Genomic DNA, 26535 nt, shown 5'->3' on the forward strand with positions numbered 1-26535 from the left:
AAATCAGGACCATTGGTTGAGATGTAACTTTTATTTCCATTGAGTTGTTTCTAGTGTAGGTCATAATATATTTTCTAAAATAAATATGTTAGACTGTGAGATACATTGTGTGGTTCCACCATCACCAGCCTCCTCTCGACGGGTTGACCAATGTGCGAGGGCACCCCATCACGGAGTACCGTACAGACTACAAATATGTATACTGGGTACAATGACAGCATAAAACTGTTCACTGATCTTTCAATATAAATTGATAAATCTGCTGCAGTACATTTAATACATTAAATTCAAATGAACCTTGCAAGGTCAGTATTGTAGTACTTCTGATTTCAGTCACCTCCAGCATTTTGCCTTTCAGCCCTGTAGTATTTTCTTTTTCATTTTTGGCAAAAATTGAAAAAGAAGCAGATATCATAATATAGTTAAACTCTCATATTTGACACAGAAACAACAACTTACATTTTACATGTTTGAATAGCTCTGTCATGTATGAACAAGACAGATTTCTATAATATATAAAAATGAAAATGGTTCATTTTACAATAAATGAAACACCCCCCCCCCCCACCCCCATCTACAAGTATATATATCACAGCAAGTTGATACTCTGTTATAAGGTAAATAATCAAAGAATATCATGCCTTCTGATTATTATTCATTTCCTGATTATTTATAGATTCAAAAGTGACGATAACTTCTCTCATACACAGCACATTGCAGGTTAGTGTTCTCTGGGTCTCTTTGATACAACCATGCAGAAACCAATAAGAAAATACACATGCTACACTTTAAATTAGCAACATTGAATGAATACAGTTTCTTGCTACATTTTGTCTAAATGAAATGAACTAACCTGCCACCATGCAGACATCAAATGAAGATATCAAAACATTGGCACCTGCGTGTCTGCATCTAGTTGCAGTTCGTTTATAGTTCTGCAGCATCTCTGGAACTATGCTTTGCTTGCAAATGCTTACTAGTTTCTTATTGGTTTCTGCATGGTTGTATCAAACAGAGCCAGTGAACGGTAACCCACAATGTGCTTTAAATATGCAACATGATAAGAAGTAGTATGGACATTAACATTTATACAATACACAATACACTCACACCATTGTAAATGACATTTGCAGAGTTTGTTCACTGAATATTCATTATTCCTTTTCCCTGTTTCTCTTATAGTTTTCATTTGGTACAAAAGAGCTAGCATATTTGCTGAAGATGTCAACATCCTCTGAGTCTCTTTGAGTTTGTTTAGCTTCCCTGGAATCATATTTCGTATTCCTTTTCCAGACACTGGTATTCTGATCCTTATCACATTTATCCTGAATTCCAAAGTCAGAATGATCACTATCATGTTTTCCATCGTTGAGAAAAATATCATCAAGGAATGAAAAGTTGGCTTCGCGATGAAGAGATGGTGCGTCGTCTTTACCGGTGTTATCTTTACAAGTCGACAGTATTTCATCTTCACGAATATTGCCTTTGTTTGCATCATAGTCTTGACTATCTTTATTATCAATTAATGATTGTGCTAACTTTTCCTGTAACCCGGCTTCATCTTTTTCATCTTCATTCATATGTAAGATTTTAGATCCTGTAATACCCTCATGCTGTTTCCTTTTCCTCCTAGCTCCAACTCTCAGACTCACATTCTCATCCTCATCTGTATCATCATCAACATCATCATCATCATCATCATCATCATCATCATCATCATCATCAATAGTACCATCTTCTTCATCTTCATCATCACTTTCATATATTATTGGGATGGAAGGCTTCGTTTGTCTTTTTCTGACTTGTTGCCGTTTTCTCACTGTTGTTTTTGGAGTTTTAGTCTTTGAGGTTGCTTTTGATTTTTCTTTCCGTTCTTTCTCTTCTACTTGTTTCAAATGATAGAATTCTGTAATATTTGGTAAGTTGTCATGCTTTTTGGTGTAATATCTTGTCAAAAGTTCACACCGTTTTTCAGATTCAGCTCCGAGAATAACTTTAGCAAGTTGAAGCTGTGAATTCATACCAAGAACTTGGACCATATCAGAGAACTGTTGTCTGTTTAAGAAAAGAAAGAAAATGATGCAGGTAGCAAACAAAATATACATAAGCATTACGTTACAAGTTTTGTAAAATATCTATTTGTTTCAGTAGTTTGTTGACCTAATGATCCTCTATGAATAGAGTAAAGGAAATTCAGAATGCTTAGAAAGTTACAGATTTGAATTTTATTGCCCATAATGCACAAAATATACAGTAGAAATAAAATCTTGCATTACAAGTCTTGTGGACTATCTATTTGTACCTGTGCAGAACTTATTAGTTTGTCATCTTGATGATGCTCAATGATCTGCTGATGTCCTGTGATTGGGGCAAATGAAAGTCGAGTGTTTAGAAACCTAACAAGTCCAATTTGTTGGGAATCCAAAAGAAAAATTGGAAAAGTAATGGTGACATGGAATTTTTGAAAGTTGGGGTGTTTAGAAACTTAAAGAGTTCAATTTGTTGGGACTCCAAAAGAATAATTTATAAAAACTGGAAAAGTAATGGCAATATGGAATGTTTTGACTACACAGAACCAGTGACATCGACAAACGTTGTCATGACATAGAATGATGGGGTATACATATATCGTCCATATTTTCTATTCAACGACAATAACTGGTCTCAAGTGACTTGTTTCTGAAGTGGGATGATATAACAGCATTGAGCAAAATTACATACACTGAACATCTCTTGCATGGAAGCCATATTCCAATGCCAAAACTACTTACTTTCTTATAGCTTTCGGGGTTTCTCCAAGAATTACTGTCGTGTTTCCAACTTGATAGTTGTCATGTTTGTTGTGTAAAATCACTGGGTTCAGTATGTCTTCAAATATATCCTTCTCAATGACACCTTCTGACTCTGCTGTGGATGTTTGGTTGATGGACTGACTTTTTTTTGAAACTCCCAAATCATCACTTTCTTCACTGCTCTAAAAGTATGTAGGAGAATAATTGTACACAATTCAGATTCAATTTTGCTTCTAAAATCACACTGTTTAACCTTGGAACTTTGAAAAATAAGAGTTTAGGGCCATAAATGCCCAATACAGAAACCCTATATATACACATTAGCCAGATATGTTTTCTCTCCCCCCCCCCCCCCTCCCCCTTCCAGTTTTTCAAAACACTGCAAGGATTCTTGATGAAACAATGTACAATATCTGGATGACATAAATATAATATAACCAATATTCAAAACTTTTCATTCTCAAAAATATGACAAGTAAGCTATTTTGTTTGGTGAGAGATATCTGTCTTTTAACTTACATCATAAAATGCCAGTACATGACAGTTAGCAGGTTGTTGTGAATACTGTTCTTCCACAAAGACATCCTGAATTGCACATTTTGACATGTGTTTTTCTGCCTTACTACCACCAATAATCTTGGCATTAGAGTGAACATAATTCACGCCACATTCCCCTGTAAGGTCAAAGTAACAAGTACACAGTCAATACACACAGAAATTACTCGTACTGTATTATGACAGAACTCCATTACAACCCATAACACCAAAGTACCATAATGCATTTTCTGTATGTACCACAATCATTTACAGCATCCATATCAAGTGTAAAAGTATACTGTTTCATTTGCTAATTGACCACATTAGAAATTCCACATGCTAGGCTTGTAAATAAACCAATTGAAACAGTATACTTATACACTTGATATGAATACTTTAAAGGAGTGTAACACATAGAGAAAGTGCTTTACTTCAGTGTTACCCATTGTAACATATATGAGTGCAATTGTGGTGTACTCAGAAGATACTTGCACTAGCATGGTCATACTTACACAAGCTCAGTGAGGGAAAATACAGCAGAAAATGATGCAAATACCCCTGAATACCCAAGCTGACAGTCACATGGCATAGGGCTCTGTTACATATGTTTATCTAAAACAGCAAATTTCTATAAAATTCATACAGTTTGATAAGGTGGTTTTATGTGTAGGGAACGACTGTGCTCTCATTTACATATCACTTGAATGCTAGGCATGAGATACACATCATGTACATGAAGGAAACAGCTGTTGGTAAAGTTTTAGTTTTCAGTCTGAAAATTATCCTCTTTATTTATAACACATACAAAATCAAGTTACTTACTCAGTACATTATCAATATCATCTACTGCATCAACCTTCTTCACTTTCATCTTTTTTTTGGTCTTCACTGAGCTACCTTCCCCATCATCAGATGACGTTTGTGAGCTCTTGTTATCACAATGCTCATAACTCTGTGCAGTCCTGTATGCCTTGCCTTTCCCTTTCAGTGACTTATCTGATGGTTTGTACTTCCCTCCTCCTTTCCTGGATTCTCTTGACGTTTTCTCCTTTCCAGCATCACCTTTGTTGCAATCCCTGTCTTCAGCTTTCCCACTTTTTAGTACTTTCCTTTTCCCACTGCCCCCAGGTGTAAGTTTGGTTCTCTTAAGTTGTAAATGTGTATCTCTTTGACCACACACAATTTCACTGTCACTGTCAAAGTCATCAATTTGATCCTCACATCTGTTTTTCATCATCCTGTCAAGTTTCTCTTTAGTTTTCATATTCTTGAATTTGACAATTTTAGTCCTTGTAAACCTATCATTCACATCACTTTCACTGTCATCTTGTTCATCTGTAGACAACATCATCGCTGATTTTTTACTCCGTGGAGTTGTTGTTCTGTGTGTCTCCTTTTCCTCATCTCCTGATTCTTCTAAATCCATCATATCTCTACTTATCTGAGATGCTATCCAATGCTCATCACTGTCATCACCACTGTCACAGTTATCATCATCACTGAATTGCACATCATTCAGTTCCTGTGAATATACATGCATAAGGGTGTGAAATCAATTTTGAAACTGGTTGTCCAAGGACCACAGACTCAAAATATGTAGTTGTTCTGTAATCAGATAGGGTGGTCCTGATTTTTGCACTGATAATTTTTGAATATCATACAATATGTAATTGAACACAAAATACATGTACCTGTGTTAGTTATCATTAATCATATTCTGTTAGTAATTTGGGGCCAAAATTAGAGGTTCTCACGGGTAGGATGGATTTGCTCACCCCTGATGTATATACAGAAGAAACTGCAATAGCTATAACTGAAACAGACAATTTTACGGCATATAATGACTCATCCTGGGCCAAAAAATAACGATAAAAAGACAATGTGCAGTCTATAAATTCTTTGAATCAACAAAGCATTTTAGTATGATCAAGATGCTTACCTCATCCACTGTCGTTTCTTTTTCCTCTGTTTGTGGTGTCACTACTCCACTGATGTATTTGGCCATTTTGATTCCTTGCTCCACGGTTTGTTCTCTCTATCAATACATTATATGACATTATTGTTTTCCATAAGAAAATCAGAATTTGACCAAGATTTTCAACAAAACAATATACAGTAAAATGCTGGCAAAAAATCTCCAAATTGATGCACAAGTTATGCAGAATATTAAGGTATCAATGTAGCCTTGTATTGAGTGCATCTGGAAACAGTCCACTTAAAATACCTATTGGGAGGTTTCTGAAAAAAATTTCTGATCTTGTTCTGCGTATGAGTTAATAAGTCATGGTCTTGCATGTATATTCAAAATTGTCCTGTACTGAGTTAGAAGCAAGATATATTTAATGTCACAAGTAATATTTTTAGGGGTGGTACAATCATGCTCCTCATAAATAAGAACTGAACTGTACATTATTACATTTCATTATTCCTGAATGTTAATCTCGTTAAGTTTCCACAGAAAATGTTAAAATGGAAAAATTATCCATAACTCTTAATCACTTCTATCATTGGAATATGAAAATGGTAAGTTTACCTCAATGAGATCTTTAGTTAGACAACCCTCTGTACCAAATCTGAAGATGTTGTCTTTTCCAAACAGTTCACCATGATGTCTCCTATCACCAGCAACACCCACAAAATAACGCCTTGCAGACTCTGTGTGCATTGTGGTACTGGCTACTTGCTGGTATGTTAAAATAATAGAAGACGATATTATAAATAACGCCTTGCAGACTCTGTGTGCATTGAGGTGCTGGTTACTTGCTGGTAAGTTATAAATAATCACAGGGGGATGTTATAAATAATGCCTTGCACATTCTGTGTGCATTGTGGTGCTGGTTACTTGCTGGTATGTTAAAATAATAGAAGACGATATTATAAATAACGCCTTTCAGACTCTGTGTGCATTGTGGTACTGGCTACTTGCTGGTATGTTAAAATAATAGAAGACGATATTATAAATAACGCCTTTCAGATTCTGTGTGCATTGTGGTGCTGGCTACTTGCTGGTATGTTAAAATAATAGAAGACGATATTATAAATAACGCCTTGCAGACTCTGTGTGCATTGTGGTACTGGCTACTTGCTGGTATGTTAAAATAATAGAAGACGATATTATAAATAACGCCTTTCAGATTCTGTGTGCATTGTGGTACTGGCTACTTGCTGGTATGTTAAAATAATAGAAGACGATATTATAAATAACGCCTTGCAGACTCTGTGTGCATTGTGGTGCTGGCTACTTGCTGGTATGTTAAAATAATAGAAGACGATATTATAAATAATGCCTTTCAGATTCTGTGTGCATTGTGGTGCTGGCTACTTGCTGGTATGTTAAAATAATAGAAGGGGGATATTATAAATAACGCCTTGCAGACTCTGTGTGCATTGTGGTGCTGGTTACTTGCTGGTAAGTTATAAGTAATCAAAGGAGGATATTATAAATAACGCCTTGCAGGCTCTGTGTGCATTGTGGTACTGGCTACTTGCTGGTATGTTAAAATAATAGAAGGGGGATATTATAAATAACGCCTTGCAGACTCTGTGTGCATTGTGGTGCTGGTTACTTGCTGGTAAGTTATAAGTAATCAAAGGAGGATATTATAAATAATGCCTTGCAGACTATGCATGTATTAAGGTGCTGGCTACTTGTTGATGTCGAACATAATAGAAGGGGGATATTAGAAATAACACCTTGCAGACTATGTGTGCATTGTCATGTTGGCTACTTGCTGGTATATTAAAATAATAGAAGGGGGATATTATATATTACACCTTGCAGATTCTGTGTGCATCGTGGTGCTAACTACTTGCTGATATGTCAAAAATAATAGAAGGGGAATATTGTAAATAATGCCTTGCAGATTCTGTGATTACTTAGAATATCAAAACAGTATGTAATTTCAAAAAACATCTTTGAATAATTGCACCCACTATGATATACAAAGGATGGGTTTACAGCACCATACCTGTTTATAGACCTGTCGTAAATACATATTTTCTTCAATTGTTCCTGTGGATATAAGTCGATAAACTCGTACATCTCTCTGTTGTCCAATTCTGTAAGCCCTGTCTTGTGCTTGTTGATCGTATGCAGGGTTCCAGTTTGGATCAAATATCACCACTACATTGGCACCTGTCATGTTCAAACCCAACCCACCAGCCCTGTACAGAAATACAAGGTCACACATTCATCTATGTATCTTTCATTGTTAACTTAATTTTCAACTATTTTGTAAAGAAAGTGTTCCAGTTCATAGTTACTATTGAAGGGCGAGATCAGTAGTTCACTATAGGATGAATAATTTTTCAATTTTTTTAGTTAGGCCTCAGACATGTTTAAATGTATCTTTGCATATTCAAGTCATAATTTGCATATCAAATAAAACAGTGACTTCTCACATGCTAAACAATCTCAGTTTTTTTACACTTACTTGGTTGATATCAGACATAAAAATATGAATTTATCTTTATTAAATTCATGTACATATTGGACACGTAGTGCTCCAGGTGTCTTGCCATCTATACGTCTGTATTCAATACCAGTACCCTGGATATACTGCTCCAAAATGTCCAATAACTGCAAAAGAATTCATTCAATATTAGCATATCATTAGCATATCAGTATATTCAATGACTGACAACCAAAGAATTCATTCAATATTTGCATATCATTAGCATATCAGTATATTCAATGACTCTATCATAGAGTGACTGTGCCCAATTTAAAATAATTTCTAAACCTTATTTCAACGAACTCACCTTAGTATAGTAGGAAAACAACAGAACTTTGCTTCCTTCTTTTTTGAAGATGTCCAATAATTTGACTAAAACCTGTAAGATATGAAAATATGTATTTTGTATACTGTGCATTATTCAAACCAATTATCATGTCACCAGGATACTTCCCAGCTTGTCATTACCAACAAACACTGTATCATAACTTGAAATTGGTATTGATTTACCTAATCTTCCTACCAGCACATGTTTGAGGTTGGGGAGATCCCTGTTTAGTCCTAGCACAGTGAAAGGAAGCTCTGAGAAATGTTTCCAATTTCCCTTATGATAGCCAGAATTTTGGGAACTTCTTTGAGTAGATTTGCTCGTTCTGGAAAGTTATTGATACATTGTGATAGCAATCACATCATAAGAGTTGTCAATATTTTACTAAAGTTAGTACGTCATGTGACTTGATGCTGTGACCCCCTAGCATAAGTTAAAGTGATTGGAACATGAGTCACTGACCCCCTAGCATATGATACAAATACCTATCACATAACAAGATCACTTCTGAGAATATAGGATAACTTTAGATTGTCTTACCTTCATCTTTCCACAGTACACAGGATCTGACAAAGTGGCGAAAGCTGCAGATCTTGTTAACTGTCCAAACTGTGGATATTTAGCAAACATTTTGGCACAGATCTCCTTGGCTATGTCTTGCTGGTTCTTACTTTGGCTGTCACGTGGTATCAACAGAGCAACATGATTGGCTACTTTGATCAAGAATATCAAATACATAAAATTTAACTGTTTTGCAGTGAGTCCCTTGGAATTTTTCTGTGAAATAAAAAAAACAACATGATTTTTAAATTCAATTGTTTCTAACTGTTGGTCAAGATTCAAAGATACTCAAATCTATTGGTCATATTGTTGAAGGAAGAAGTGGGGCAAAATTGTGAAAATTGTGATAAAAGATTGTTTTTATTGAAAATTACTGAAAAACGAACTGAAAAAAATTCTAAACAGCAAAAGAATTGTTGGTTAGATATAAATTCATTTTCATCACTGTAATACAATAATCAAATTTTGAGTTCAGGATGGATATTATTTTTTTAGAATTTCACACTAAAATGTACACTTTCAGTCTGACATCTCACCTTATAACAGCACAATCCTCGTGATTTATAACTTCCACAGTCGCACTCTTCATGTTGTCTCAATACCATCTCCATATCATCACAATTTAACACTTCTTTATACACATTGGTTTGAAAATCCGATAGGTTACAGAACACAACTTTTTCATCTAAAACAGAACACAATCACGTCAGGATATTGTATAATTTGAGAAAAATTCACATACATATGGGGGGGGGAGTAAATGATAAAAGTTTTATTATGATGATGTAGTACACAGAACTAGATCTCATAGAAGCTGTAACCATGGAAATTTCAAGACCAAACTAAGAACATAATCTATTCAATCATGTGTTCAGTGTTTACAAACTTAAAACAATATTTTGGAGTCTGCGGTGCTGTTTTCACAATTTTTTTTATGGATTGGTTGATGACTTTAAGGCACTTTCAACTTACAGTATTCCACTGTTGTCTGCTTGCAAGATACACAGTCAGATTGTCAAAATATTGTTCACTTACCTTTAGTTGGCATCTGATGAGCAATCAATGCTTTTGTTCTTCTCAACAACCACTTGTCTCTTAATTTGGCAAATTCTTTACTCTCTGAATAAAGATGAAAGAACACAACGATGACACAAATACAATCTACACTGTAATACCCTTTATGACAAACTGTTACACACAATATTCTTCTCTGTCCTTGTCCCCCAAAACGTATATTTCAAATAGAGTAGATGCATACATGCATGCAAGTACAGATGCACACACATACACATACCCATCCACACACACACACACACACACACAGACACACACACACAGACACACACACACACACACAGACACACACAGACACACACACACATACACATACCCATCCACACACACACACACACACACACAGACACACACACACAGACACACACACACACACACAGACACACACAGACACACACACACAGACACAGACACACACACACACACACACACACACACACACACACACACACACACACACACACACACACACACACACACACACACACACACACACACACACACACACACACACACTTACTTTTCCTAGCATTAGCCAATGCTCTTTTATTGGTGTCAAATCTTTGACCCTGCATAATGACATCTTCAATCTTTTCTTTGAACTCAACTAAATCTCCAAGACACCCAGGATTTGCCCTGTTGGTCAGAGAAAGGAAGAATTTGTAAATGTAACTGGTGATCACATCAGACTCAAGTTGTAGTAGTTCACCATATGATGGTGTTGTATAGTAAAGAGAAATCACACTGCTCAAATGAATGTGCTTTCATTTTACTCAAACACCAACTATCAAAACTAAGTTCTTTCCTCCGTATTTCCATATCTCACTTTTGCTGGTGGAATAGTGAAGATCATAATCTAGTCTAAAATATGTAACAAATCATTTTGGCTGTCTGTATAACAAATTGTTCACCAAGTCAGCATTTGAACAGATGTAGTGATCAGGCAAATCAATAGTTGCAAATCCTCCATCTTGAATAGTGCATTGTGGGAAACAGTGTATTGTGTTATTCTAAAATGGTTCACAAGTACTAAAACTAGTCAATCACAAGTGTATCACATGTACATCACATGTATACCACATGTATATTACCAGACATCACATTCATATATGGCTATTGTTTTATTCTACAGGACACTGAAGAGATAGCTGGTATGACAATCATTCTACTACTAGAGACAAATTGGATACACTTACCAATCTAGAACACACCACAATTCTGACATGTTATTCTGTACAGCTGTTCCTGTTAATCCATACCGGTGTTTACTTTTCAACATTTTAAATGCTTGGGTTACCTGAGCAAGAGGTTCCTAGTGAGAAATTTGCAAAATGTGATGAAAGATGTGACAAAAATTTGAGAACTGATAGTTACTATCAATCGATACTATTGCATATAAATCACATGAACTCATACATCATGAATAATTCACATACATACACATGTACATCACGAGTGAATTAATACAGCATACATAAATCATAGCTGAACAATATTCTATAACATGCTCAAAAGTTTGCCCTCAAAATCACCTGTCGTTCACAATCCTACCTTTATTTTATGAACTTCATCCACAATGACAGCTGACCAACTTACTCTGTTGATGTCATCCTAAAAGTGAGTAAATGAATGTTAGGACACAATCACTGAAAAAAGTATAATGATTTTTTTTAGAAAAAATCCCCTTTAATGATCATTTCCATTGACATCTCAGGAAACAGTAAATCACTTGATTGTGTATCGCATATACACAAGTACACCACATGTATATCACATGTATGTCACATGCATATCACATGAATAGCACGTGCACATCACATGCACAGTACTTGAATAGCACATGTATATCACAAGGTATCACATATACAATCCAAACTTAAATTGTTCGACTTTGACTAATGGAACTTTATGTGCCTGCATTACTATATACTGTATCCAAGGGTTACTTCACTTCTTCTATAACATAAAACAACAAACTTACCACACTAATTCGGAGGGTTTCATGGGTTGTCAGAACAACATCTAGTTTTCCTTTCATAGCTTTGATTAAAGTATCTTCTCTGTCCTTACCATGATACTTGCTAAAAGTTGGAGACAAAGATTGACTTTGTTACATTTTTTAATCAACAAATGTAATACAATGCATGCACATAACAAGTACATCAGAAATTGCATCTAAATCAAATATCATTGGCCATCATCAATTTCACACATTTTGCCATTAGCAAATGACAAATATTACATTTTCATTTTTTGTATTCACATCATCACTTGTATATAATGAAATGTATTATGGGATGTGCATATATCTAATTCAATAATTTTATGATTTATGTTTTTACCATTTGTTAAAAGTAAGAGTTTGGTATATTGCTTTCTGAAGGATGAGTTTCCCCATAAAAAAGACTTTTGATCCAATGTAATGGTGTTATAGTTAAAACTTACATTGGTAGAAGAAAAACTGAAAGCATTGAAATTCTGCTGAGTGGTAACTTACCCAACATTGAGATAAGACCATGTTTCTAGTTCATCCAACCAGTTGTACATCACTGACTTAGGAGACGCAATCAGGAAGACATCTCGCTTCGTACGACGACAGTGCACTTCCTACATCAACGTAAATGACATTATAGCATGGTTGGTTAGCAATGACCACTTGTGAAATGTTATACACAAGATCTTTGGTTATCACAGCAAATTATGAGCTACTTTGAGGATATTTGCCACTTTGACAACTGGAATTGTGATGCACAAAGTTCAAGTTCTGAGTATAAATCCCTCAAACCTGAAGTTATTCATCCTGTTCTCAGACTTACTTTTTGCAGGAATTCTGGAACTCTTCTCTGACAATCCTCTCTTGTTCCTGTCTTCCCCAGAATTGCACAGATGAAACTTATCACCTACAAAATACCAAAAAGCAATCTTAATAAAACACATTTTACCATTATATACGACGAACTCTCAACTATTACATACCGTAAATATTCAAGATGTTTATTTGGTGGTATGGGTAAAAGTGATGGTAATGGGTGAGATTAGTGCAGCTACATGGTTGTAAGAACACATCTTCTAGCGACAGTAGAAAGTTCCCAAAAGGCTTTTCTGTGGGTGAAAAATTATGCCAATTTTGACATTACTTGTAGCCCCATATCATCATCCAATATGGCACCTTCCCCATGTGATATTACATGTATTGTAAAGTCCCATATCATCATCATCATCATCATCATCATCATCATCATCATCATCATCATCATCATCATCACCCAATATGGCGCCTTCCGCCATGTGATATTACCTGTATTGTTTTACCAAGTCCCATATCATCACCCAAGATGGCTCCTTCCCCAATCTGATAATGTTTGTACAAAAACTGTACCCCTTCACGTTGATATTCACGGAGATATCGATTAATAGTAGCAGGAACCTAAATCAGGAAGACAAAACAAAATTGGTTATCAAAGTAAGAATTTCATTGCTGTTTCCTATATCTATGTTAATGGTGATATTTTCCTATATTTGTATGATCTGGTATGAGAAGAGTGCAGTCTTGCATGGCACATTTTGGCCAAATGCTTCAATGTTTCATTTATAATGATGCTATCAATATTTTTCACCTAAAATGTCTAAAGTAACCAGGAAAATTTGACAGAAAAAATGGTTTGAGAATTTATCTTTTTCAGATGTAATACTCTTGTCTTGGAATAGAATACTTGGAGATTAGAGTTTAATATTTGTTTGCTTTGAAGCTCTATAAACTATGTACTGGTAGACCTTTACCTGGATAACTTGGGCTTTCTGCTTGCCTAAGATGAGAGGTTCTTTCTGACCACAATTTGATATTCCAGGGAAATGTGGCCTCTCCATATCTTCATCTTCAAAACCTGAAAAATATCAGATGAGTATTTCTCAACAATCTTGATTTTAATATGTTGCTGTATTTTCATATATGTTGTATGAGATTTTTAACACATCTGATAAGCAATCTTTTAGATTTTTTAATAATTTACAGAAATCAGAATCAAACCATAGTGATAAGATCTGAATACATTACAAAGTGAGTTTTATATTCATGTCGAATTAAAATTTTAAAAGAATGAACTGTATTTCACATATAATTGCATGAACCATTATTTTAGTTTCAACAGATCCTATGCATTGGGTCAGACCATTGTTCCCAAATGGCATTATTACTTAATTATGATGGTACATTTACTGTGATATAAACTATACTTAAAATGTCATCAAACAGCATTTTGTAATGTTACTTTGCTTCATGTTTTTTGAACATTTGCAATGTCAATAGGGGAGGAAAAGGCCTAAATATGTCAAACTAGATATTTGACATCAATCCCAGAGCTAATACATAAACAAATAACATATCTATTGATGCTAACGTTTCTCAAATATTTATGCAAAATCCTAACCACAGTCTCTCTATAAATTGATAAAGGGACTGTGTCCTAACTTGTATATGTACAATACCTTTATAATCGCTACTTTCATCTTCCTGTCTACTACAAGACATTGGACTTGATGACTTGGCTTTGCTAACTTCCGGCGATGATGCTGTCAACTTAGGTGTTCTCAATCTTGGAGAACCTACAGCTGCTCCCCCTGTAGCTACCACTCCTTTCTGTCTCTTAGCTCGTAATCCAAGTGATGGTGTTGGTGAGTCCAGTAGATGTCTAGGGCTTCTCTTAGTCATTGAATGTAGGTTGTCTTCTTCCATTAAATCTGCATATTTGTCTCTGGTAAGACATAAAAGAAAGCAAGGGGATCAAAGTTTTACAATACTGTACATTTTTTATGTTTGCTTTGAATTGTTTTCTTTTAATTATGATGTTTCATTCAAATTCTAAAGTCTCTTTTAAACTTTCAAATTAACAGTGAAAACAGAGTTGCTTTCTTAATAGTTGTATTCAAATTCAAGCAAGACAGCAAATTTCTTTTTGTAGGAAAATAAAACTTCCTTGATAATAAAGACCTTCACTGTTTTTTGTTTTGTTTCCAGGGTACTTAATTGTCACAAACAAATAAATAATATATTGTTTAAAATACTCCAAAATCTAGACACCAACCTGATTCTGTTCCTAACTTCATTTCCTTTCAATGGACTAAACATCCCACAATCTGAAGTGGATGTAGATGAATCCATACCACCTAATGAACAAGAGAAGCAGAAAAACAAATGATCAGAACAAATCTCAGTCTTAACAGAGAGGGCATCATTGAGTTGATTATGAGCAGCACAGATTCTATTCATAATATACACACAGGGAAATTGAAGTTGACCAAAGGTACCATTACTGGAAAAACACATAATATTACAAAAACAGAGTCTAGCATTAATTGACCAATTGTTGATGAATTCAATTCTTAATGAGTAATTTATCAATTATTCGTAATCAGAATTAGAGTCTTTGTATACACTTGGTGAATATGGCTGCTGTCATCTTTGATTTGATTTGTCAGCCTCCATTTTTAAAATGAAAAGAACACATTTATGTAGCATTAGAAATGTTGTTTAGAGTAAAAAAAACTTAACAGTGCTCCTGCCTGTATGTATCTCATTAAAATCTGTTAACTGTGTTTGTGTGAGTGACACTTCAAAATTTGCAAAAAAAACACCAAAATAGCTTAGTAATTAAATTTCTACTCACAAAGTCAAAATAATTCTTGGAAGCAAATCCCTAATTTCCGCCAATGTCTCATCAGCATCGTCAGGGGTTGAGAGATCAGCAAAACTTTGGGATTTGCTTCCAAGAATATTTTGACTTTGAGAGTAGAAATTTTCATTACTAAGTATGTACTCGGAGTCCATGAACATTCATTCTCACACCAAACTAGCTGTTTGATTTATGAAAGGGGAACTATTGTAAAGAAACACCATATGTAGATGTGTCAAATAGTCTTTGGATATTTAAACAGTATTCTACAGATACAAGTTTGAATGTTGACTTACTATCCTTTTTCACAACATTCTTCATCTTTCCTGCTGATTCCTTTAGTTTTGTAAATGGCAAAGTTTCATTCTCATCTGAGTCATAGTCAGTATATCTAACAACTGCCACTTTCCTTCCATTTTGTGTAGTCTTGATCAACCTAATAACAGCGTTGTAGTAGTCACCATCACCGGGAAACTCAGCTAAACACTTATCACCTACACACCACACCTCTATCAAATAAAATGACATTATCATGATTTTTTTAAATTTTGCAATAATCACATTTTTTTAAATTAAAAAATCTTGATTCGTATGGCAACTGTCACCCTTAACAACCATCACCCTTAGCAACAGGTAACCCCTCACCTTAAATTATAAATACTTACTATCACTCCTGACAAAAGAATCATCAATTTCCTCTTTCCAGGATTCTTGAGAATTGCTCTTCTGTGATGCTTCATTGTCTAGATGTTGAATCACTGCCACACTGTCACCTTGACTTTCTAAAAAAGTAGCATCAGATTCACTGCTCATTGCTTAGCAGTCTTACCACCTGGTTACCGTACAATAATGGTAAACCATAACATGGCAAATTGTGTCCTGAAATACAATGTTATCTACTTATAAAAATAGACATAATGGAATGATACTTAGTCGATGATTATGAATACACAATACCATAGATCCATAGATCTATGAGGGAAGCCCTCCTAGATCTTTGATAATACAAAGCGCAATTTACAACTTGACCATTCACAGAATATGTTGATCCTAAGATTTACAAAGGAATTGTCTGTGTGAACATGGATGTATTGGGGGCTAATACATTCATGGCGTGAATAAATAAACATTACTCTATCGCACGTCTGTCATTTTTGTCAGTGTTGATATATTTGTTGATTTTTGATTGTTTTGTTTTTTCGTACACATAATCAGCCAAGCCTGAGCTATAGATGCATGGCATGAATAATAGTGTACGAATGTGTATATCATGGAAATGTCACCCACTGTGTGAATGTGATACTTCGATGATTTCAAATACTGCTTCGTCAACAGTTTCAAGTGTGCAGTAACGTTTGCGTTTTGTTAAGGGTCTCACTCTTCGAGTTGAACTCACAACAATGCAAGACACAGCAACTAACATGAGAAGACAGACTATAAATGCATAAAGTAGGGAAAATGGAAAGGTTGGAAACCGGGCTAATAAGTCTACGGAAGTGCTAAATATCAAACTTACCGCGAGCGATTGTAACCTCAAATGACCTTTGACCTCAGTTTGCCACTTACTTATTTGCGGTAATGTCGTTTACAGAATCATATGCCATTCATTCCAACAAGTACTTGGATTTTTTCATTGATGTTTTAAGATAAAAGGATTTGACAACATATTATGAGTAAATGGTATAATTTCTGAAGCTATGTCGAACTGAGATTTGTCGGCGATACAACAGGAGAGGGACGTACCCTTTTGCGACAACACATGAAACTTGCAAGTAAATAATCATAATATGGAGTTCCAAGCGGTGATCCTTGCAGCTGGACGTGGTTCTCGAATGTTAGATTTAACATCGAGTACACCAAAACCACTTCTACCAGTTGGTAATAAACCATTGATATGGTATTCAATCAATCTACTTGAAAAAGCAGGATTCGCAGGTAAAAAAAATTAACAACTTGCTATAGTATTGCATCATGTAATGTCATGTAGTCCTGCTTGCATACGGATTAATCCAGGACTCGATTCTGACAATTGTCCCTCCTGTATTAGAGTCAAGTCAGTAATATAGACTCGTGCACCGTCTGTAAGCAGGACTAGTAATGTCACAACATGTTTAGTTTAGTTTAGTTTAGTTTAGTTTAGTTTAGTTTAGTTTAGTTAGGGATTAAATATCCAGAGATAATAACATCCCATCAGATACTAGTAGTATATATGTATACATAGACACTGTCAATTATTGTTGTGCAGTGTACCACATACAATGTAAAGACAGATACCCCAATTCCCCCTCCATGTTCCACCCCCCCCCAAAAAAAAAAAAAAAAAAAAAAAAATTCATGATCATCATCACATGAATCAAGAAATATTGATTTTGTTGATATCCATTGAAATTCACCCATAATACTATTAATACTTCTACAGGCATATACAGTAGACCCTCGCTAACTCGCGGGTGTCCGGGTCCATCAAGAAACCCGCGACTTAGCGAGGGCCGCGACTTAGCGAGGTGCTCATTATATATTCATAACCACACATTGTCACACGTCAGCTTTTCTTCATTCTTCAGTAATGTGCAGATGAAACTAGTACTGTACACGTTTTTATGAGTGCAAGTTCAAGGGCGATATTCATTAAAAAAAACAATGAGATACGCACGAAATCAAAGTTTCAATATTCAGTAAATCCAGGGTAAATCTTTTCAGTTCACGAACATGACGGTATGTATTCGAAATTTATTGTGATGGACGCATGGACGTAATATTGTAACAGTCCTGGGTTAACAATAAATCTTTGAGGAAGATTATCGTACAATTGTGTGACTCTCAAAGCATCAATCGCGGCTAGACTTTTTTTTTTTGCACGGTCGACAAACTAACACAGTACAACTTACGAACTCACGCCTGGCGGCCATGGTAGGGCCAAGAAATGCTGTTCAATTTCCGGGTTGCGGAAGTGCAGTTTTGACTTTTATATCATCGAATAACGGGATTTGTTTTATATATTCTAAAACAACAACTAATTTTTTATGTTTCTCAGTACAGTAACATTCCTAAATGATGGGGTTGAGTTGAGAAATCGCATAAGGAACTTGTGAATGTGAGGCAGTCCGAATAAATAGAAGGCGATTGCTAACATCAAAGTCAAACCGCGACACCTCTTCATCGAAACACCAACGAGTTTGAAATTGGCAGGCGTGCCATTTGTTTAAAAAAAATACACAAAGAGGAGTTCCGAAAACAATAGGAAAACTAAAGAAAAAATGGGATCCAACGTGACAACCGCGACTTAGCCGAATCCGCGACTTACCGAGGCGCGAGTTAGCGAGGGCCCACTGTATATGAATAGACTAAATCCAAAGAATAAGGATTCTATAAGTCGTGACTCAGAGTTTCACTCTTCCTCTGCGATTACCAGGTGACTGATAAAAGTGAGCTTGTCAATTTTATCGGTCACTCGATGATCGCTGAGAAAGCATGAAACTCCGAGTAATGACGAATATAACATCCTTATTCTTTGGATTTAGTCTATAATGCTCTGCTACTAATATTACATTGAGCACTGTTCTCTCCAGTGAGTCAATTATATGAATATATATATATACACACACACACACACATACATACATACACACATACACCCATACAGATTGATTTAAGTGCCTGTGGATACTTCCACATAATTGTATGTGTTGTTTTTTTGTTATTCTCAAATGTGTTAAGATGATTCAGCTAGTAATAGTAGTATAATATAAAAACTGCATACAACAAATTCAGGAGTATACATTCCTTTATCACTGTCTCTTCACTTTTATTCTAAGAAGTGTATTTCTGATATTACATTTGCTTTTTTGTGGTTGTCAACAAGGATATCTCTACAACTTATATCTATCAATACATTCAGTTATTGAATTTGATGTTGAATTTGTTAGCTAATATAATGTTGTGGTTTATTATTTTCTCTACAGAAGCCATAGTGGTATGTTTGGAATCAACAAGTACAGATATAAAGAATGCATTGTCTAATGTGTATGATGTCAAACTAAATGTTGATATTGTTAGTATCCCAAATGATGAAGATTGGGGAACGGCTGATTCATTGCGCTACATAAAAGACAAGATTAAGGTATGCTGTACAGTCTTTTGCTGGCATGGGTGTGGATGGTGGGGTGGGAAGGGGGATGGTGGTATGCAGATCCTTTACACTTTCTCAACTTCCTGTTGAGCTTACAATCCATGTTGTCACTAAGCACACAGGATAAAATCCTTCACATAACGGTATCTATCCTGCCAGGTCCCTATTTATACAACTTGGATAACTGTGGCACAAGAATAATTCAAATTTTACTAAAGCTTTGAAACAATACTCTCTCTTCATACACTAAAATGAAATCATTTCCTCTACACGTCATAGTAAGCATAATTCACAGATTGATATATCTACATGTATATTTTATTACAGAGTGATATTATTATATTGAGTTGTGATCTGATAACTGATATACAATTACATCGTTTAGCTGACGTACATAGAACATATGATGCTTCAGTTACTATGTTATTTGGTAATCTGCCTGACCAATCCACAGAGACTGTTGCAGTACCCGGTGTCAAATCAAAGAAAAAACAAGGTGAGAAATCCACTTAAGCCAAGTTTTGTTTGTGTTACCATTTTGAAAAAAAAAATTGTGTGTGAGATGTTATTCATCAATGATTTTCTTCATTCAGCCAAGAAAAATGTAAGGTCCACAACTTGGCCTTTGTTTTATGAGTTGAAGATGAAAAATACAAATGATACAGGGGACCTTTTTATTGAAAATCAAAGATGACTAGTGACAAAATCCTTATGTCATGATGTCATGAGTACTTGCTGAAAGAAGGAAAATATGACATAATAACATTATTATATGGGAAAGCCTTATCAGATTTTCTGTCAGGTAACAGAGTTAGGCGAATCAGGTAACACTTTCCCCTATATGTTATTTGAAGGGGAACCTCTGAGTCAGTAAATGGTTGGTAGAGTTTGTCTCCTCCCAGTCTTTAGCCTACATACTGGATCAACACTATAAATTATGTCTTTGTATAAATGTCCCTGTATATGTGTTCCACAGTTCAACAAGATATTGTTGGTTTGGATGACAAGAAAGAAAAAGGAAGACACGTCTTGATGTTAGAATCTGAAGCTGATGTAGAAGATAGTATATCGGTTAAAGTGTCTCTCCTTAAACAGTAAGTGGGCATTTAAATCATAGAAATCATGACGTGAATGTCATCTTTCTCCACGCATAATTTACATACGTGATCAAATTCCTGATTGGTTGTACAATAACATGATTTGCATACAATTTACATATGATTAGCATATAACTTATCAAATTCCTGATTGGTTATACAATAACATGCTTGCATACAATTTATGTATGATTAGCATATAACTTATCAAATTCCTGATTGGTTGTACAATAACATGATTTGCATGCAATTTACATATTAGCATATAACTTATTGAATTCCTGATTGGTTGTAGAGTAACATCAGATTTGTGTGAAATTTACATATTATTTCCACATGATATGCAAATAACTTACCTTAAACATTTGATTTGCATATGATTGCCACATGGTTCCTGACAGAAAAAGGAATATCTTTATCAACCAATTGATTGCTTGAACCTAAAACTTAAAAACCTTTTGAAAATGCTTCACTTTGATAATATAAATAGTTGTTCAGGTTGCACCATCAGGTGATAGTTACTGCATACGACAAGAGTCTGAAGACAACGTCACCAACATTTTGATGGTATGTCTTAGGATTCTAACCAAGTAACACACTGTGGTTTTTATATTTTATGTTTGTAGGTATCCAAGGATTAATATCAAAACCAAATTACTTGATGCACATCTTTATATTATGAAAAAATGGATTGTTGATTTTCTGGCTGAACACAAGTAAGTCACCATTTCTTGTGGATTTTGAAAAATTGTTTGTGTGTAATTACTGTGAGTGCATGTATATTGGCTCTAGCTTAATTCACAGAAACAGTTTTTGCACCTTAACATGAAAATAGAATCACTTTTCTGGTAAATTCTGAATAAGTACAGTTAATAAACCTACTAAAATGATGCTGTTATATGTCTAAATTGTAGTCATCAAAATTTGTCTGCCAAAATGAAGTGTAGTCAAAATAGTGAAAAAGTGCCGTTGTGCTAAAATTTGTTTGCACCAAATTATACTTTGTACACAGCATAGCTACTGAGACACCAGTACTCTCCATGCTTATGATGGTGATACAAATCAGGTCTACTAGGGAGTCCAATGTCATCTGTAACCCCAGTTATGACTCCTTAGCATAATTACAAATCTATATCACTGTGTTGTCAGTGTACTAATGGATACTAATTACTATTGTCTTGTTGTGATTTATGTATATACGACATCAATTTACAATTTAGCTGTGAATGTCCAATGTTTCAATTCCACATTCTCACGTGAATACATAATAATTTGATAAGATAATTCTTTTGTTCAACTATTTCAGACTGTAACTGAGTAACTCTGTCAAGGAATAGTTATTCTCACCCAATCCTAATCCAAGGTGGGCCTTAAATTTTATGGATTAGTATAGATGTACAGTGAGTTAATGTGTAAAATTACTTTCCTTGCTATTCTACAGATCCATTTCAACCATCAAAGGTGAATTATTACCCTATTTGGTGAAGAAACAGTTTCAAAAACCAAAGACAAAGAAAGATGAAAGTATACAAGACACCTCAATGGCTGTCACAGGTGACCCAATACAAGGTGTGCAATTTCTCAAACTTCTCAAATTTCAAAGTTGTCTTTCAAGTTTACAAAAATATTACATGCGGAGTATGATAATTTAAAACCTTCTTTAATTGCTGGAACATCAGTTCTACTAACCAACACAAACACTGTATGCCAGCACCCTCGGAAAGATGTATAGTGCTGATAATTATTTTGTTATTTAACAATTTTGTCAATTTTTTTCTTTAGATATTTACAGTCTTGCTGTGGAAGATGACATGACAAAATGGGTACGTGAGATGTCAACTTGGAACGACCATACCGGTGATATGGAAGAGTGTTACCATGGCAAAAACATTCGTTGCTATGCTCATGTGATGGAAGAAGGGTTTTGCATCAGAGCAAATACATTGGCAAGCTATGTAGAAGCTAACAGATATGTGAGTCTTTCTATATGGTATCCTGATAGGCCAGTGCCTCTTGGTTTCATAGATAGGTATTATGGTATTAACCTTGAACTGTCAAGATTATCATACTGAAGATTTCTTGTTACAATGTAATAGCGTTTAATGTTCCTTGTTTTCTCACATCACAGAAGGTGTGTTACATTGACTTTGAAGTTTTTCTTTAAATTCTACGTCTAATTCCAACCTCTCACCATCAACAAGCAACCCCCAGAGTGACTGTCACACTGAGCAAACTGTTAATCCATTTGTATATCAGATTGTTTGTTTTTGTATATCTTTTCCCCTTGCCTGCACTCAAGTCAATTGTATTCAAACCTTGCACAATAATGAGACATAGTAAATTCATAATATATGCAAATCAAGGTGACTACATTCTCTAGCATGACAGTGTGTATGTAGTAACATTCTGATGTCGGTGCTAAAAAACCAGCTCACAGTTAAGAACTTGTTTTATTTTTTCCCCAGATGCCAAAATGTATATCATCAATATCAGCTGATGGAGAAGAAAATCTTATCCATTCTGCAGCTACTATTAAAAATAGATCACAGGTATGTTTATTTCTTTCATTTACCTTTCAATTCTCGATACTTGCAGTAGCATTTCACCTCATGCGTGTGGCTCAAGATTGAAGAAAGAGGTTGACATGTTCTTGTGTATTTTTATAGTAATGTATGTGCACCACATGAAGCAGAAGTGAACAGTCACCTCAAGAATTCAGTTGATTATACCATGCATAAGTCAAAAATATGGAACATATACCCTGGTCTTTTTACATCACGACGATGTGTGTCCACATCACCAGTTCTGCTGTGTTCGAAATATGAGTAAAAACGCTCAAAATTGTCATTACTTTCCCCGATTTTTCTATGAAATTACTGGCCTGGTATAATTATATTACTTTCCCCGATTTTTCTTTGAAATTACTGGCCTGGTATAATTATGTTATTCTTCAATATTTTTCTTCATTCAGCCGTAAAATACTTGTCTAGTGACTCATAGTGACAAAGACCCCTTAGGTCACTTGTATTTTCCTTGGCTGAACGAAGAAAAATGTTGGGGGATAAAATCTAACTATTACTGCTATGACTCACCTAGGTGGTAAACCTTTATTTCAATTATTGGGGATTATCAGTTACATTTTAGTAGACATTGAACAAGTAAAATCTATCTGTGTTACCCTGGGTATTTTATCATGGTTTCCTCGCCAAAGTTGTAGTACATGGTATATAGAAATGTATACAAGTTTTATGATATCCCCTTCTTCCCCCCCCCCCCCCCATGTCCAGATATCATAAATAGACAGTAGCACTTTTTCAACTTGTGATATTGATATAAAATATTAAATTTTTATTCATGTTGTTTTCATCTTGTGTAGATTGGACATGACTGTATGGTTGGTGAGGGGTCCAGTTTGTCTGATAAAGTATCCGTCAAGAAGTCCATTATAGGAAAACATTGTAATATCGGAGAGAAAGTCAGGATAACTACCTCAGTCATCATGGACCATGTAACTATATCAGAGGGGTAGGTAGTATAACAGTGAGGGGCACATAACTAGTATTATACCAGCTACCATTGCAGTTATCATATCCTTGAATGTTAAACCCTGTGGTGATTTGGAATAAACTATTCCATACCTGGTCTATAATTATCCTAAAGCCAATAAAGAAATATTATGGTTTGGATTACATTACCTCCATCGGCAACCCTTGAAGATACACACTACATTGTCATGTATGTAGCACGCCCTCGCAGGCCATGAATTGCCATCATCCTAAAAACTTATTGACCAATCACAAAGAACCTTGAAATCTGTGATATTTTGGAGAAGTTTAGGCTGTGAATATTGATATATCAGTGTCTTTGTTAAGGGTGGTAAGTGGTAAAATCTACCTGACTTCCCCTGTCATTTTACCGGGGTTCCCCACCATAATTATGATACAATGTATTGGAAACTATACCAGTTGTACCATATGCCCCCTTTCTGATACCAGGGTTCTCCAACCTTAGCAAATACACTGTATATGGACACAGCCATTATTAATCTAAGCCAATGTAATGAATTTCCACCAACCAGATGAACTATGTGGTGGCAGGCTGATATATTGTTGGTAATTTCATGTGATATATTTTCAAATTAATCAAGCTATGATGCTGTCTTTGTTTCAGGTGTACCATACAAGGCAGTGTCATATGCAGTGATGCCCATATCAATGTACAGAGTGAACTTAAAGATTGCCTAGTGGGGGGTTCACAAACAATACCTGCAAAATGTAAGTACACTTTTCATTATCTTTATAATTCTTAGTAAAGAAAAACTCCAACCAGTTTGACTTTTATTATAGCAGTCATACTGACATACACGAGACACATGTAATGTATATAATATCTGCATCTCTTCTTTTATTTATTACAGCCAAATTCAGTTCAGAAGTCATGGTAGACAGTGACAGAATGATGGAATTCTAAAAGAAAGACAGCTGAATTGGAAACACATACAGTCTGGTCAAGAGATGCAAATATGAAGTTTGTACATGTGTATATCAAAAATCTAGCTGTGCTTGCTTGGAAGCATGAGTTGGTTGAGTTGATATGAAATTCTGTATGCTGTGACTTTGCATACCCTGCCGTCATACCCATAAACTTTCTGTAACTAAAGAAAAAAGACTGCATGTTCTCGAATGGTGTAGCCATACTCTGTAATATTGAAGTTATTCCATAGTGATGCACACTTACTCTTCTCAGTTTCAACCAGAAATACAAGTAGTTAATTTTAATAGACCCGATATTCACACTTTATGATGTATTCAGTGGCTTCAGCTCTGGATCTTAGCTTGGATTGATAGTTCCTACACTCACTCACTGGGTGGAGTCTGCACTTACTTAGCCATTGTATGCCAAATCGATGTCAATAATTATCGTTTGCACATTCACGCAGAGGAGTCGTGGCTAACATCAATAATAATTTACAAGCTACCAGTCCAGATGTCAATAACACCTGTGGAATGGTCAATCCTTGTAGCTGGCGAACTGTTCAAATGTTTGTGTAAGGAAACCTATAGTAGAAATGTTGGAGTATATTTTAATGTCTCCACCATGGAAAATAGGAAAATATGGTCCAAATAAACAGATCCAGAAATTGTTAAAAGCTGCCATTGTCTTACTTCTCTATTGTCAGTCATTTCACAAGTTTGTCTGAATGTTTTCTTCAAAAGTAATACTATGAGGTTATTACCTGATATCACCTGTTCGTTCGTTTTATCGCCATGAGTGCAGTTTCAGAAATTGCACGAAAGGTGAATACAACGAATGAAGAGGTGATATCGGGTAATAACCGATTTATCCTATGGCTATGGAAATTACATAAAATAAAAAGAGTACAACTTGCTATGCAGTCACATCAAGCGACCTGGTATCAGGTGACATTCACGTACACATATTTTGCAGACCTTGCTCAACATGCTCCAACAATCGTCAGTTTTATACTTAGTACTATTACATATAGATATCTGTCATTACTTGCAGGAGTGCACACATACTTGTAGTATTTGCACTACTGTGTGATACCGAAAAAATTATTGCATGCAAACAAGGGTATAATTATTCCTTGCACAGGAAATTGCACAGTATGATTTTGACAGAATCTTGCTGGTTAGGATGAATATTTGTGATAGTATCTGAACCCAGTGCCACATTAGTGTCAGTACTCAAGGGGTATTTGCAGAGCTGCACTTTCACTCACTTCACTTGCTACACTTGTGAAAGTACAACATTAGATAACACTGCAAACACTCATACATATAGTCTGAGCATGCCACTCTTGCACTTACACATCATGGAATTCTGTCATATTACCCTAGACAGACAGACTGACATCCATGTATCTTTTTTTC

At 35.2% G+C, this 26535-nt stretch overlaps 2 protein-coding genes across 2 annotated transcripts; one reads left to right on the forward strand and one right to left on the reverse strand.

The window, feature by feature from the left end:
* Positions 1 to 1154: 1154 nt before the first annotated feature.
* Positions 1155 to 16228, reverse strand: LOC144436945 (DNA excision repair protein ERCC-6-like 2). Its single transcript, XM_078125813.1, has 25 exons — positions 16081 to 16228; positions 15712 to 15924; positions 14828 to 14909; positions 14232 to 14497; positions 13527 to 13630; positions 13045 to 13173; positions 12563 to 12646; positions 12244 to 12353; positions 11728 to 11827; positions 11298 to 11357; positions 10943 to 11058; positions 10267 to 10382; positions 9708 to 9791; positions 9209 to 9357; positions 8652 to 8888; positions 8091 to 8162; positions 7763 to 7908; positions 7298 to 7493; positions 5863 to 6012; positions 5269 to 5364; positions 4152 to 4851; positions 3312 to 3466; positions 2772 to 2974; positions 1733 to 2055; positions 1155 to 1666 (listed from the first exon to the last, which is right to left on the reverse strand). Exons 1-25 carry the CDS (start codon positions 16226 to 16228, stop codon positions 1155 to 1157), a joined length of 4551 nt encoding a protein of 1516 aa, XP_077981939.1.
* A 964-nt stretch (positions 16229 to 17192) lies between these two features.
* LOC144436555 (translation initiation factor eIF2B subunit gamma-like) lies at positions 17193 to 25767 on the forward strand. The gene is made up of 11 exons (XM_078125373.1): positions 17193 to 17350; positions 19378 to 19535; positions 19872 to 20040; positions 20521 to 20638; positions 21268 to 21357; positions 22083 to 22210; positions 22424 to 22614; positions 23107 to 23190; positions 24018 to 24166; positions 24812 to 24915; positions 25059 to 25767. Exons 1-11 carry the CDS (start codon positions 17203 to 17205, stop codon positions 25109 to 25111), a joined length of 1392 nt encoding a protein of 463 aa, XP_077981499.1. The 5' UTR covers positions 17193 to 17202; the 3' UTR covers positions 25112 to 25767.
* Positions 25768 to 26535: the final 768 nt, after the last annotated feature.

Source organism: Glandiceps talaboti, chromosome 6, assembly GCF_964340395.1.
Source record: "Glandiceps talaboti chromosome 6, keGlaTala1.1, whole genome shotgun sequence".
NCBI lineage: Eukaryota > Metazoa > Hemichordata > Enteropneusta > Spengelidae > Glandiceps > Glandiceps talaboti.